Below are 16,344 nucleotides of genomic sequence, written 5' to 3'. Positions count from 1 at the left end.
TGTTTATTATGCTTTTCTAGTAATTTTCTTCTGGGACAAGTGATGAGCTATGAGATTTGATGCAGGCTTCAATTTTTTGTGATACTGACTTGAACTGATGTAGCTAACTTTGTTGACATTTATCATAAGCATATTTACACCAAATATTCACGCAGGGGCCATTCCTAATAATATTATTTGGAAAAAATATCACTGTAGGTTTTTGTAGAGTGCAGCTAAATTAATGAGTTTTGTCTGGAAAAAAACCAGTGCCCTTTAACCAGCTGTTGTTCCTTCAGCCCATAGTTGTTATATAATGCATTCAACTGGAAAATTTTATTCCAGTAGAGAGTTGTTTTCAACAATTTTTTCAAAAGGAAAATATTAATATGGTGTACTGTATAAAACTAAAACCTCCTACCATGTTTGCCATTGTTAAATAACATTGGCAAGTACTCTATTACTTTCATTTTATCAAAGCACACCTCTTACACTGCTTCCAGTTGAGATAAGTTGACTTTAAAATGTGGATTTCAGTCCAATACCTCTTTAAGTGTAATTTTTTAATGATGAAGCCAGTCTCCCACATTTCTGTCCATTGTTCACGTTAAAGGAATGTGAAATATTAAGTATTCCACCTTGAGCATTCAAAGGTAGAGGAATTCCAGGATTTAAAATTAATCTGAGCAAAACCTAGTGGAAAGCAAGTATGTGTATGTATGCTATATAACAACTCTCACTGCACAATAATATGCCCTTTTCCCCATTGGTTCTCAAGATGAAGTGCACAAAGTAACTGTTCATTTTCTCAGTAGCTATTTGATATTTAATTTCATTGTCTCTCTGGAGTGGCACTGGATCTGCATTACTGCATCGGCTGCCAGCGTTACTGTGTGGCAACTACTCAACTTTCACTTCCCAAAGAAGGGCGCTGATGTGCCTGTGTTTTTCCCATGTGAGTTATTCTAGGTACTGCTGAGATCTGAGGTGTAATGTGGTTATAATGAAGGCTGCTGGTGGAAACATCTGCTCTTCAGCCTAAGCTGCATGTTAAATTATCCCATATGGAACTATGTGCTGCTGCACTTAAGCTGCTTCGATACCTGAAAGAATTACTGCAAGTAAGATTTGCATCTTTATATGTTGCCTCAGGTTGAAGCCTCGAGCTACCATGCAGCACCTCCAGTATTGATGCATTACCCATATGAGTTAGTGCAGAGGTCTTTCTGAGGTGTTTTCATACCCATCTATCATCATGCCTGCTACGGCCACACCATGACTTTTGAATGAATCTCCCCAAATTGAGCAAGTTTTTGCCAAAATCAAGGTCTTTTGGGTTGCAACAGTTGCTTGTGACACTGCAGAGTGTTCATCTCTATTCTCTCCTGGGGAGGGCAGCAGCAAATTTTGATTAATCTTAGCAAGGCTACTGTAGAGCCTCAGCTGCAAATGAGGAGAGGATCCTTTGAAGTACCCTCGCATTCCAATGAGGAGAGCTTCCCTGGTGCCTCTGTGTACTGGGAGCCGGAACGGGCACCTCTTTGTGCCAGCCTTGCGAAAGCGACGCGGTTATTCACGTGGGGCTGGGCTTAACTCTCTGCTTCATTATGTATCCATGGGAAATAAATGGCTAAGAAGTATGACTGTGGCAGCACAATAGCTGATTTTCCAAGATGCAAGACAATATGTGTAATATCAATGCACAAACAAGACTGAGCCTCTAGTGTTGTTTTGCATAGACTTTCATGAAAAAGTCTCAGTATTCAGCAAAGGCAGCACTCACGGCATTCAAAATATGCTGCTTTAGGGCCCCTTGAAGATGTTTATCCTTCCCTACCTTTGTCTGAAACACATCTGCTGTAGTTCAAATCCAAAGGCAGTTCGTTTGCCAGAGTTCAGATTAGATCTTTAATTAAGCTTTCATCCCCAATAGCACAGACAACAATGTCAAGTCTGTGGGCCCCATGAGAAAATATAGCTTCCTCCATTGGCTCCCATGGTCTGCAACATTGTTAGCATGCTTGAAACTGACTGGGTTATGCTGACAGTGAATACTGTACCCTAAAGGAAATGATTTTTTGTTCTAAGTTCTATTTGTAACATTATTTAAGCCAATTAAAATGTGTCCTTTAGGGATACCAGCTGAGGTCTATGCTGTTTCATCTCCAGTGTGCTCCTCTTTGCAGCTCCTGCAATCCCTTCACTCTCTGCAGCCTGTGCAGAAGGGCAATGTGTGAAGGAGATGGGAAGTCATAGTGTTTGGAGGATGGAGGTCTTAGTTTTTGCCTAAAGGGGGCAGATAAAAAAAAATAATCCAGTTGGTCTGCACAAAGAAGGCCGTACAGAAGCAGCATCTGCGTGCCCTTTGCTGTGCTCTGTGTTTACTTTCCCAGGTTTAAGTGCTTGTAAGCAAGATGACAGGGTGGCTTTAGCAATGGCTGGCCAGATGTCCCTTTATTCTTCCCCCTCTTTCCTCATCTTCAGACTCAGTTATGTTAATTTTACAGTGGAGGAAAGAGGGAGGAGTGTTTAGAAATTCTATTTCATCTCTGCCTACATAGACACTATTTTCACAGCCTGATACACCACCCACCTCCTTATTCACTGAGAAGAAATGACAACAAAGCTGCTTCATTTGTTTACACTTCTGCATAAGTTTTCTGTGCCTCGTGGAGCACCTAGTAAGCTCTCTGAGGTAGCCTTTTGCCATTGTAGTATGCCATATTTCTTATAATTCTTTGATTTTTGTTTCCAGGAACCTTCATTTACTTCAGTGGATCACATCAGATGAACACGGAGATGTCTGTGTCTCACCTGGGGAGTCCTTTCCTTCTGAAGCAATCCCCTGGGTTTTCCTGCTGTCAGGTAGCAGTTTGACATTAAATGTCCCCACTTTTGTAAGCTACTACTCACCTGATGTGCAGATATGGCATTCTTAATGTTGTTTGGCAGCAGAAAAACAGGCTCCATTGCAATAAGAGTACAAGAAGTTACAGAATAATTCTTTGGGAGGAGCGAGATGAGCAGTTTTCTTACTTCTTTACTGCCTAATTTTTTTAATGGCAACTCGGTTTTAGTTCTGTGCTTCAGATTTTTGTAAGCTGTGACAAACAGCTGGACAACAGCAGCAGGGCCATATCAGCACACAACCTGCCTTTTGAGCAACAGTTGGCAAAGAGTCACACAGTCACCTGTAGGCAGGAAATACACATCCAGTGTCCCATAACAGGAGCCTTGTGGTCTGAAGTCACTATATACTTAACCATGTTCGTATGACTGGAGAGAATTAGCAACCATGCTCTAGACACATGCTAAGTTTTATTTGATGGTTTGAAGAGTATGCTTTTTAAGCTGATCAGCACAGTACTTGAGAGGTGTTTTTTGGGATGCTTTGGGGTTTTTTTTGTCAAATGTTTTGTGGCTCTGTAGAGGAATGCAAAAACAATCAGTCAGGAGATTGGTTGGGCTGAGAAACGAGAAAGCTACCTGAAAAAAAAAAAATTAGGAAGGCTAAAAAATAGAAAAGTCTCAGATGAAAAATGAAAACACAGTCTAATAGCTAGAAGGTTGGAACTTTCAACAAAATATATATTTTAAGTCAGAACTTGAAAAACATATACTAAATATTGATAATTATAAGAACAGAATACAAGAAAACATTTGCAACTATATTTATGTTTATCCTTTAGACCACTGAATAGAGTGAAGAAATGCTGTGAACTTTTATGCATTTTTAAATTTTTTCTGAGGCTTTTTTTGTTTTTCTATTCTAAATTTTCAAGGTGTATGCCCTACTGGGGAGAAAGTAATTTGTGTAGTTATGTTTTTCCTACTACTGGGTAATGTCTCCTGATTTAAGAGGTCACATGGAAGAAAAGGAAAAGATAGAGGGAGCTTGCCAAAATAATTTTATTGTGTTCAGTGGCAAAAAAAAGAGTCTTAAAAGAAACAAAATAAAATTCAGATTTGCTTTTTAACTTTTCAGACTTGATGCAGAATAGAAACTGTAAATTCACTTAGGAAAATTCTTTTCAAAAATGAAAATGTTGGAAAATATTTCACAGAAGAATTGCATTGGGAAGGCCCAACAAGTAGAATAATTTTAATGCAGCAGGATCCATGTGTTTTTTTGGTTTTTTTTTTTTCCCCTAGTTTAAGGAACCTGAAACAAATTTTGGCTTAGATAATTATGTTTCACTTGAGACTGTAGCTGTCTTGGACTGTTCACATCAATGAATTACCAGATCTCAGCTGAATACTTGCAACTTGGAGCTGAGGAGTAGAAACACATTAAACAGTTAATGACACCTTGCTGTCATTTAATCCAGTCTCTCAGTGTCTAATCTTCACATGGCATCTTAGTGCTGGAAAGAACCAGAAATAAATTAGATACAGAATGAAATCTAGCAAAATGCTGCTGCAGGGAAGGCAGAAGGCCTCTCAGAATCCCACTGGATCCCTGTGTCTTGCATTACTCCTGGGATACTAACAACCTTTGTAAGCACAGTGCATTCATTGAGATGGTTCCATATTTCTTTTGCAGTGTTTGAGACTGAGTAGATAAGCAACTTTCAAGTTCAGATTAACTTATTTTAGAATCCCTTAAGGTGAACTGGGCAGGACTGGTATGTGAATCAATGAATTATTCCTGTTAGAACTATTGCAGAGTTTGCTCTGCATTCAAAATTAATACAAATGCATCAGGAATGCACACACATTTCTCCAGTTCAAAGTCAGAAACTAGTTTTAATTTTGAGTATGCACGTATTGAATATATTTAAAGTTCTTGGATTCAAGAAAAACTAGGGCAAGTTCTTATCCAGCTATACATGTCTGAAAATAGAGTGGGTTTGAAGACTGGAATCCTGGCTTTCTGCCACATTTTCCCTGCAGACTTATTTCTGGGAAAGAGCAAGGAGTAGGGGTTGCTCATTAAGATGTGTATTGGTTTGTTATGCTCTCTGCGTATAAATTGAGATGTTGCCCTCTGTTGGATGTCCCACGGAGAGGATAAAAGGATCTACATAAAGAGATCTATGTTTATTAATAGCTTTACAAGTTCTTGGCTCCAATTATTCAAAATGAAAAGAAAAAAAGAAAAAAAAAAAAGAGAGAAGAAAGAGAGAAAGAAAACTGGAGTTGAGAGAGAGGGGAGTGTAATTTTATTTCTTATATAATGAATTTTTTTTTTTAAAAAAAAAGCTGTTTCATAAACAGAAACCTTGCATCTGGAAAGTTTAGGTTATAGTTCTTCGAACGGATCACATTGAAATGTGTTTGTGTACATGCTACATTGTATTTCTTAAATTTTTTGGTTGGGAGAAATAAAATTACACAAGTATTTCAATTTATTTTTAAGTCTTGAGGGTATTTTATATAATACTAGCTTTTGATGACATTGAGAGACCAAGAAACCAGTCACGTATTAAAAAGTTTCAGTGTGTTGTAAAAATATTTAGCCAGTAGCCAGTAATTGATCTACCTTGTGATAGGTAAGACAAGCAAAAAGAAACTCTCTCTTCATACATAGAAGATTCTGTGTCTTTGGTGTATTTGCCAATTTTATGGATTAAATTCAGGGCTAGAAGTGCAAGGTAGTGAATCTCCATGTGTGATGATGTTCAGACTATCAGTCAATGATTTTAATATAAAGGCCTCTCAAAGTCATCAAATCAGTTTTTCAACTTCTTTAGCATGCTAAATGTCTACAGATCTAACAGAGGCTAATCCAATAATTTATTGAAGAAAGACTCCTCTCAGACTCTGGTTACTCTTAAACTACTACTTTAAAAGCTGATATAATGTGAAAAAATAAAAGGAAATTTTTTCTCTATAGTGTCATGATTCAAGATTCTCACTGTAAGCTTATATGAAGATAGGCAGACAAGTGAGTGGGAAGTACCCACTTTACAGGTCTTGTTTTATCTTCAAAAAGATTCAAGTATTATTCAAGGCTTTTGCCATGAAGTAGAGTCTGCAGTTAAAGAAAGTGCAGTCTTTCACTCTGTGAAGAAGCGGGTCTCAAGGTAAAACAACAAAAAAAAATTATTTGAAAATATTATTTCCTCCTTGCAGTTCTCAGATGAATTTTTGTCTGGGTAGTATTTTAAAAAATAAAATTGAATGGCTAAAGTTTATGTGTATTGCAGGGGAGGCACAGTGAGCTGGTATTCTCACTGTTTTCTGATCTTTTCTGCTTGACAAGCTGTTTTTTGTAACCTCATCCACCAATTTTTTACTTTCTTCATATATGTTGGTCCTTCCATTAGTTTCAGGAGATCAATAGATAATTTTAAACATCTGTCTTCTGATAATTTTCACTTGTGTAGTTTGTGCAAATACAAGATCATAAGTTTCTTCCATACAAGCACCGCAAATGTTGCACTTTTCAGATTAACATACTTAGGAAACTATCCTATATTCAGCATTTTTGAAGGAATTTAAAAATTTTGTATATACCTACTAAGCTAAAAGTAACTAAGGGAGGTCATGCCAGTTGGTCTGCATCAGTTCATGTACAAAGTTTAAACGTAAGCTTTAAAAATAAGCTTTACTCTTAATTATGCTTTTATATTTGGACATAATGCTGCTTCTCAACATGCCAGTTTCATACATCTCTTTCTTTTATGCCAGAGCTGTATTTAGACCTCTCATGTCATTATGTGTTTTAATGTATGTATATGAGGTGATATTTAATTTATTGCAGATTGATGATGTTTTTGAAGTATTTCATTGAAAACTCTTTTAACAGGTAAGATTTTGGTACCGGTTATCTCAGGACTCCCAGCTTTCTGTCTTTAAGAGAAATGCATGGGGTGGAAGTTTGGAAAAATTGCATGATATTTCAGGATTGCCTGATATGCAATGGACAAAAGTGAAAATAGCTGTAGAAAGTGCAGCTGAGGACTTACCATTTCAGGTAATTAAAAATTACATTTACTCTGCTTTCAAAAGGTTACTATAATTTGGCCTCTAGAATTAATTTACATTCATAATGAAATATAAAAAGATAACTTCTATTCTTTAATGCTTATATAAAAACCAGTTATGTTCAGGTCTTTCAACAGATACAGCTGACAAAGAATATCACCATTATTTCAGTATCCAATATATCAGTCACCTTTTCATAATAAAAGCAGCAATAGAACAGTAGCTTTTAAAAACTGAATTTGCGATGAGAACTCCTGATCAGGGTGAGAAGGAGAGTTGCAGGTACTTCAGTTTTGTAGCAATGCTCACATTAAAAATTAACAGTTTCTGAGTTTGATTTTATTTTTACATAATCTCAGACTGCTACACTTTACTACAACTTAGAAAGGAACTGTTAGGGAAACCAGCAACTCAAATATAGCTCTAATTGGGAAAATGGTCTAAAAAGGAAAGTTCAATCAAATCTAATTATTGGTAAGATGCAAATGAACTATAATTTTTTTTTATGATCTCCTGAATATTTCTTCATATTTACCAATGCATCTGTACGGTTTCTACATTTATTGTATTACATGACATGATGACTTCCCCAGGCTTAGTATAGGTGAAGACAATTAAATGGAGTTATAAAGCATCACATTTGGTAACCCTGAACAGCTCATTTAAGGGGGTGCGTAGCTTTTACCAGTTCCAGCAGGAAGTCAGTTCATTCAAGTGGTGATGGCTTTTTCCAGTTTAGATTGAAACAAGGTCATCTGAGTTGCTCAAATGTCTTCAAGTAAAAGTAGTTTTGCCTTTGACAGTTAAGGACTAAATTTCTGGCAGTGATGAAACTGTAGCTTTTACTTACTGGTATTCAGTGTTGGTTGTAGGCAGTACTTCCTGAGCAGATGTAGTGTATTATATATAAAAATCTTTTTATCAGTTCACCTTTATTAAGCTAATTTATTTTGTGTTTACAGATTATTTTACAAGCTACCATTCTTACAAAAAATGCTACTGTTGCTGTTGATGACATCAGTATAACAGAGGAATGTGGACTTGTAAATGAATCATTTCCAGGTGTCAGCCAAGAAAGTGAAGGCAAGTTCTGTGGTTTCAGTACATTTTCCCCAATTGCTGTTGTATACGACTGTGATAGACTAGCATGAAGATAACACCAAGGAAAAAGTCTATCTGCTGTAATCAGTCGTGTATAATGAAGACTCATACACTGTTTTGCATGCTAGCTACTATGAGCAGCTTATTCTAGTCCTGTAAATTAAGCTATGGTGGGAATTTCCAAGTACCACTTACTATGTAGTACCTGCCCAGATTCACACTTGGATGCAGAGGCAGAAGCAAAACATCTTACAGCTTCCATTGAGAGCAAAATCAACTGTATTATCTTTAGGGCAAGAGGATGCTCCCATCCTTGCTGTCATGTATCTAGCATGCCCACTAAACTTGTCTGCATACCTGTACACTGTAATTTTAAAGTGAAAATGGATGGAAATATAAAGTAACAATAATCCATCAAAATGCTTCTTCTGGTGCTCTTGAATATTAATGCTTACTTTTCTAAAATGGTGTGGCAACATAAACAGCCACTGACAGTACTGGTAGGTTGTTTCTTCTATACTGAAAAATTTAAAGGCATAATAGAAAACTTCATTGTTATATTTTTAAGTTTTCTCTGATCGCTATATAAAATCTGACTGAGGATAGTAAGGTATTTGAAGAAACATTAAATTGCTTTAATTATTTTACCTAAAACACTCCTACTCCACCATCAATCATGAAGATATTAATTTTAAAAGGGAGTGCTTTTCAAAAGAGGGGTCTGTCTGGGTAGAATTATGGGTATCAAAATAAGCTAAGTTAAACACAGAAAAAAAGAGAAGCTAGGTCATTCCTCTCACTTGAGCACTAAAAAAATTAATATATATATATATGTATATATATATATATATAAAAAAAGAAAAAGGTAGGCCTTGGCTTTTTGTTTCCTCATTCATTGAAATTTGGGTGGTTTTTTTTTTTTTTTTCTAATGTATATTTTGAGATGCAAGGTAGTTGCGGTGCAACATCAAACTCTTGGCTTCTTGGAGTTTTTTTGTTGTGATCTGAATACAGAGAATGCAACACAACAGGAAAAGTTTTTTAAGCAGACCTGCTCTCAGCTGTAGATCAAATAGCAGGATGCTGTACATAACACCTCACCTCTGAACTGGAGTGTGGGCATGTGGCTTTAAGGGGATTTTGCTAATTTTCACACCAATGTTTGAATATTGTGGACAATAATGTATAATTTAAAAGCATCAGATTTCTTGTAAGTTCTGGTACAATCTAGCTCACTTCATAGGTCCTACTATGTTCCATATGCTGTGTACATTACTATATTCACAGACAAAATTGTTTAGAATTTTATATATATGTTTTTACTAACATTTTCCTTTCTGATTTTTAAGGGGAAACAGAATTTGCAGATGCTGTTTCTTCATCTTCTCACTGTCCACCAGGACACTTTTCATGTGGGGATGGACAATGTATTTCATCTGACAAATTTTGTGACTTTACATCTGACTGTTCAAATAACCATGATGAAGTCAAGTGCCGTAAGTGAAAACTTTAAAGACTTAGGTTCCTAGGCTCCTGTGACTATAGTTGCTTGTCCTATTAACCAGAATTTCATGACTTCATCGATATAATTTTATTAACAGTAAAAGCTCTTGGGAAATAGTTACTTCATTTTGATTCTAGTCTGATTTTTTCCCTTTTAATTTCTATAGCAACTACTTACCTCAGCATTAAAACCAGAAATAAAGGTATTTGATCAATTATTTAGTAGTAAATATTACTTGAAATGCTGTATGTCATTTTATAACCCTTGAGATGCTAAATATGAGGTTCAGTGTTGTAGTTAATATAGTCTTACTCTTAAAATACTGGAGGCTGATTCAAGAGGCCATTGTAAAATAAACCAAACAGAATTAACGCACAAACTTTGGCACACATGCTCTCACTCATACAAAATTACAATAAAATGTTACACTTTTACAAATGTAGAAATTCTGTGGAACCACTGTGCCTGCAATCTGAGCTGAGAAATGTGAGATAGAAAGCATTAAAAAGGCAGTGGTCACAGACATGTTCAAATTGTGTGCGTTGTATATTTAATTTTGATGTGAAGATACCAGACATGGACTGGTAAATAAAACGGCTGTACACAGACATGGTCAAAGATACAATTAAGGCTGTGTCAACATTTTCTGTTCAGATTTGGTCTGACTTTTGTCTGGGCTTCATGCCTGGGTTTTCTCTGCATGGAAACTAACGTGGGAAAATAGAGAGAGGTAGTAACCCAATAATACATGAGTGATTTGCTTCATGGTTTTGTACTTTTCTTAAAAATATGCTTAAACATCCAATGTATTATTGGGTTGTGGTAATCAGAATTGGTCTCCCTTTACCTTTAAACTGGAGTGCTGTGATTTTGTTCTCTGATAATAGTAACACTTCTAGATCAATAGTTTAATTGAAAAACATTCTAAATACATTGTTTCGTTCTTTCCAAAATACAGAAAGAAATACATTCTTTCACTCCCTGTGGCATAGCAGTTAACTTTTAATCAACAGAACTAGGATCCACTGGATTTACTTCAAATATGACTGTGTTTCAAAACACACTTCCTTTTAGCTATTTAGCCTGTATTTCCATTTCAAAATTATATCTAAAAGCAAAGACATATGTCAGTTTAGGTGTTTAACCAGCCAAGATTATCCTTAATCCCAAACTTCCTATATGGCAGCTCATTTTCTTTTTTTCTCTGATTGCATTACTGAAGATTTATTTTATACAAGTCTCACTTGCCTAGAGTATACATTAACAGTGCCACGCTAAAGGCTAATCTATGGAGCTGTTATATTTATGGTGACCTTTTATAGAAATATATTGCTTACTTATAAATCATTGTACTGCTGAGTGAGCTCAGTGTGTGGTAGTGCTGCAGCCTGTTGCATGGGAAACACTATGTAGTATGCAAATGTTTCTGCAACTAATTTGGCCCATTGCCTTTCAGTAAGCTAGTCTGGTAGTCTACACCACTAGAATATCTCTTAGAAGTCTTCTAGAAATGGTATTTTTCTATCTTTTTGCTTAGTTCTTTCCTATCATGCATCATGATATTCTGGTCATGACAGAATGGAAGATATGTGGTGGAAGCAGTGTCAAATCCATTCTTGTATATTCTTGTACAATTACTTTCTGCGTTTTGTTATCTGTATTCATTCAACTGGATGCAAACATTTCATTTTTCTCAGTGACTCTTGCTAATTTATTATGTTGGCTAAGCACAGATGTTTTATTGATTTTTATCACCTTTAACTGCTTTGTTCCTTTCATAAATACTAATATTTTTTCCATTATGTTCCATCTACTGGTGGTTTTATGCTCCTTAGCCTTGTCAATGTAAGTTTTTGCTCTTGGTATGACAACCAGGCAAGAATAGTATATGGACTGAAGATATATTTCTAAATATTTTTAATTTAAATCTTTTTCTCTTGAAGTCCAACAAGATGATTTCCCTAGATGAATTTGGTCAACCAAATTTACTGAACAAGCAGGGTCTCTGTGCAATTTTCTCATCTCACAGCATCAGCCCCTGAATCATCTCTTGATTTTTGCTGTCAATTGACTTTTTCTTCCCAACAAGACAGGAACAATTCATTTGGAGAACTTCTCAGAGTGTTCTTCTCATCTCAGAGTAGAATTCTAAGTTCCCAACTCTCGCAAGAAACTGGCTTTTTTCTCTTCATACTGGTAGAGAATTTGTTTGTTCCACTGATGTCCTCTTTGATCTTAGAACCACATTCCTGTTCTTGATGTATGATGAGATTATTCTTTCTTCCAGGTTTCTAGTTGCATTTTACTAAAGTAAATGTCCAGGGCTGACAAAGCAATTTAAACTTATTCTGATCAATTGAGAAAAGTAAAAAATATAAGATATTAAATGTTCTCTTAAGTGTTGGTACTCCTGACAATCAGTTCACAGCTTTTCTTCTACAGCTGAAGGATTTACTATGGCTGTAAGGCTGTTATACATGACTTCCATGCATTAAAGCAGAAGAGAAAATTGATTGCCTTTTTCAAGCCGGAGATTTACATCAGTGACCTAATATACCAATCACATTGTGTGTTTGTTCTCTGGAAGATAAATGTTGTGGTTGGTTGACCTTGGCTGGATGCCAGGTGCCCACCAAAGTCACTTTATCACTCCTCTCATCTGCTGAACAGGGGAGAGGAAATAGAACAAAAGGCTCATAGGTCAAGATTAGGACAGGGAGAGATCACTCAGCAGTTACTGTTGTGGACAAAACAGACTTGACTTGGGGAAATTAATTTAATACACTGCCAATCAAATCAGAGCAGGGTAATGAGAAATAAAAAGAAAAAAACTGAAAACATCTTCCTCCCACCCCTGGAGGCAGCTTCGAGCATTTTCTGACAGATGCCAGATCTGTAGCCCCCTGCTACCAAAACCTTGCCTTGCAAACCAAACAAAAATGTGCAGTATAAATTCTATGGTCAATGTCCTATGCATTTGGTGGAGTCTAAGTGGTTACTTTTCCAACCTAAGAATGATGATGATGGAATAGGGAGTAACATACTGGAAAGTAATCTGGTTTTCTGTCTGACCTTTGCAATCATCCCTCACTATCTGTCTTTTGTGGGTTTTTTTCCTGCCTATGTATGGTGTGGATTATCAGGAATAATTATATGGTATTATATAAAAAATTAAATTTGGATAAAAATATAACATGTACACAGAATACTATTCTGTATTTATGTCCTTAGAAATGAAATATGCATTTAATATCTTATATTTCTATGATGTTCAGTCTGGTGGAGGATAAACAGAGTAGTCTTAAGTAATTAAAAAATTACACAATCTATTTATTAATCCAGTTTTATGTAGCTTAATTTGGCTTAGAAGGCAAATAAAGGGAATGCTGCATATATTGTTTCTTAATTATTTTGTGGCATAAGTGTTTATCTGTAAGCATTACTGGGTTTTTAATGGCTACCTTTATATATCCTTAGTATTATAAGAAGTATTTCCCATATTGCCATTACAAATCTTGCCAAAGAGCAGAACTTCAGCTGTGGTTATAAAGTAACTCTTCCAAAATATTATTTTTTGGAGGGAAAACCTTGCATGTTAATATGTCTGTGTCATGCTTTCTACTTCTGCATTTCATGCAGACAAATCAGTTGTTTTCAAAGGCGAGGCCAGGAACAATAGCCAGCTCATGGGGATTAAGTTCAAGAAGTGAGATGATTGTCAGGTTGTAAATTGGAGAAAGAACTTGAAACTGGAATTACATGGACAACTACATGAAGATCAGTTTGTGGAAGTTAAATGGGGAAGAGGTGGCACAAATGGAAAAGGGTTTATTTAGGTTAGACATTAAGAAGAAATTCTTCACTATGAGCCACCCAAGCAGGTTGCCCAGGGAAGTTTTGGATGCCCCATCCCTGGAGGACTTCAAGGCCATGTTGGATGGGGCTTTGAGCAACCTGGTTTAGCAGAAGGAATCCCTGCCCAAGTAAGGGGTTGGAACCAGATTATTTAAAGTTCATCCCAAGGTCCCTTCCAACCCAAACCATTCTATGATTCTAAAATTCTACCTATAGTGACAGAAAACCACCTTTGGCTTTGAAGAACCAGGAATGGCTATGAAGGCTGCACTGCCTGAGCTTTCAAGCTTACAATTCTTAATTGCAATGTGTTGCTGTGGAAAAGAAGTAAGCAGAGGGCTGGAGGAAGCCAGGGCAGGAAGGACCCAGGCTGCTGTGGGGAAAGGATTAAGACCAACCTGTGGATTAAAGTTCACAATGTAAGGAGAGAGAACAATAATGGAAGATAATAAGTTTTATGAGAGAATAAAACAAGGAGAAACTGGGAATGAGGAATATGGGTGTGGAACAATGTGGCTTTGTCAGAGGTCAGTGTAATTTATAGCAATAAGTAGCAAAGTTCTGAGACCATATGAGAGGACCTGGAGCAAGAAGGTGTACAGGGAAATGGCCAGACAAAGAGATGAAGACTGGATGAGAAAAGACACTGAGGATTTCTACCTTTTCAGTGAGACTACAACTGAGATGATGGGTTAAAGAGGAGCTGATGTGGAATAGGTAAAAAAGGGGAAAGGAAAACTGTTGGGGTAAATGCAAGAACGTTTTTCTGCAGGAGACCACACACACTTGCAGAATTTCAATAGAACCAAGAAATCATGAATCTAACTTTTCTACTTCTGCCAGAAAATATCTATGTAATATTTCATGACAAAAAATATATATCTCATTCTTGTATAGCTACTCTCATTCATTTTCTAGCAAATTATGCACTGTGACAATTACTGCATGAATTCCAGTGGCAGTGATCTACAGGGTAAAAAAACTAGATGGCCTGAATAATGAAAATCAGATCTTATTTTTGTTTAATTCATTGAAAACAGGAACCTTCCCCTTCAGGGCCATCCTAATGGGCATAGAAAGCCAAGCACTTGATACAATAAAGCTGATCGAAAAAAAGAAAAATTTTTCAAGAAAACCTAGCAGTAAATTCTTCAAACCCCATGGGAAGCAAAAAAAAAAAAAAAAAAACCCCATGTGATTTAATGAGGATTTTTCTGAAGCACAGAAGAGGGAAACCTGCTCTCTCTTCATAGTAATGTAATAAGTATTTGTCAGTTTATTTTCATCCATATATGGCACCCTTCCACTTCTTTATTTCCTTTTTATGTACTATACAGATTTTAAAATATTTTTAAGAATTTAAGAATGTAAATTAATATGTTTTTTTCAAGTCTTTTTCACTACAATAGTTTGTGTTTCCGAGATTTCCTCCTTCTTCCAGTATCACAGTGTCTCAGTAATGTGTAATATTTAACCTGATTCCTAATATAACTAGAGGAAGAGTTTTGTTATCACTAGCAGACTAACTGAGATTCAGGAAACAAGGGATTTGATTTCTGTCTCCAGCATCTATTCCCTAAAATATCTTGCAGAAGGCTTTTTATTTCATTGTGTTCTCTGTATTTCTGATCTGTAACACAAGGATTCTGAGGCCTGTTGTCAGTGCCAGTTGCCTGCTGCACGTGCTTTGGCTTCAGTGCCTTCAGAGGGAAAGACTCTTACTGAATGCATTTCATATAGCAATGGCTTGGTTGTTCCTGTGGGAATGCTGGCTTACCAAACTGTAATGAAACCAATATCCCACCTTGTAAACTGTCTCCCCATGCTTTTTTCCTGGAATTTTTCCTAGAATATCAACAACATACTACAGATGATTTATTTCCCTTCTATACTGCAAAGTTTGTTAAATAATGCCACGTACAAAGATTAAGTGATGATTCCTTCCACGTTTCAGCTGCTGTATGTGACTTTGAAACAGAGAGCTGTGGCTGGATTGAAGCTGCAAATGGAGATGAATTTGACTGGGTAAGAAGTTCCAGTAGTGCTCTTGCACCTGCTTTTCAGAAGCAAGCTCCTCCACAGGATCACACCTATAACAAATCTGAAGGTAAGAAAAGCCAGGCCTAGGAAGAGAGAAGAAGCACAGATAAACTGTTCTCTAATTAGATTGAAAGTGGGGGGACATAAAACTTTTTAAAAGCTTTAGGAACACTGCCCTTTTTCAGCCTGAATAGTTGTTTTCTGGTTTATTTTCATAGGTCATTTTATGTTCATTCTGAAAAACAGCAGCAGCATTTCACAAATAGCTCAGCTACGAAGCCCAAAGTTCAGGCAAAGTGGATCAGATTGCACCTTGTCCTTCTGGTATGAAATAATTTAGACTTAAAATTCATGGATCATCTCACATTGTTTCTATTGGACTGATATTGAGATTATAGTTTACAATAGACACACATTCCTCTGCAGTATTTCTTTCTTTTCTTTAATCACATAGTCTTTGCTGTAAGCAAATTCATAAACAAGCTGAACCACTTGGAGAACAGAACTGAAATACGGCATGACTTTTTTGTTGGGCTTTGAGCAAAATGGTATTAAAGAGCTGTGTCTGCATATGCATACAGAAATACCATAGTCAGTTTGCTAACATTTCTACTTTGTTTAAGTGAATTTGAAAATGTTACAGAATTTTTTTTCAAAACCAAGAAAGCATCCAAAAATCCAGAAGCTCAAGAGAGTCTCATAGTACCCAAAATTAGATTTTATAATCTTTAAGCAAAAGCTCCTGAACAGTAATTGGAGCTTTACTTCCCATCTGTTTATATATATATAGCTAAAAAATTAAACACAGTTTCAGTTATTGTTTTGTCTCAGTCCATGTGCAATCTTGTCAAAGGGGGACTGAAAAAGTAAACTGATAATCTATGTTCCAAGTTCAAAAGTGGTGATACTGTTTACATACATATTTGGCCTGCCTT

General features: G+C 36.2%; 1 protein-coding gene across 5 annotated transcripts in view; it reads left to right on the top strand.

Annotated features, from left to right (window-relative positions):
- Positions 1–16,344, top strand: part of MALRD1 (MAM and LDL receptor class A domain containing 1) — a 225,185-nt gene that overhangs the window by 36,793 nt on the left and 172,048 nt on the right. For all 5 annotated transcript variants that reach the window (XM_071735085.1, XM_071735084.1, XM_071735083.1 and 2 more), the window contains exons 11-16: positions 2,735–2,844; positions 6,731–6,898; positions 7,872–7,992; positions 9,360–9,506; positions 15,324–15,476; positions 15,628–15,733. In XM_071735085.1, the coding sequence (XP_071591186.1) occupies positions 2,735–2,844; positions 6,731–6,898; positions 7,872–7,992; positions 9,360–9,506; positions 15,324–15,476; positions 15,628–15,733 (805 nt within the window). The remainder of the gene's footprint in view (positions 1–2,734; positions 2,845–6,730; positions 6,899–7,871; positions 7,993–9,359; positions 9,507–15,323; positions 15,477–15,627; positions 15,734–16,344) is intronic.

The sequence above is a fragment of the Heliangelus exortis genome, chromosome 2 (genome assembly GCF_036169615.1).
Source record: "Heliangelus exortis chromosome 2, bHelExo1.hap1, whole genome shotgun sequence".
Classification (NCBI taxonomy): domain Eukaryota; kingdom Metazoa; phylum Chordata; class Aves; order Apodiformes; family Trochilidae; genus Heliangelus; species Heliangelus exortis.
This window is presented reverse-complemented; position numbering and strand designations above follow the sequence as displayed.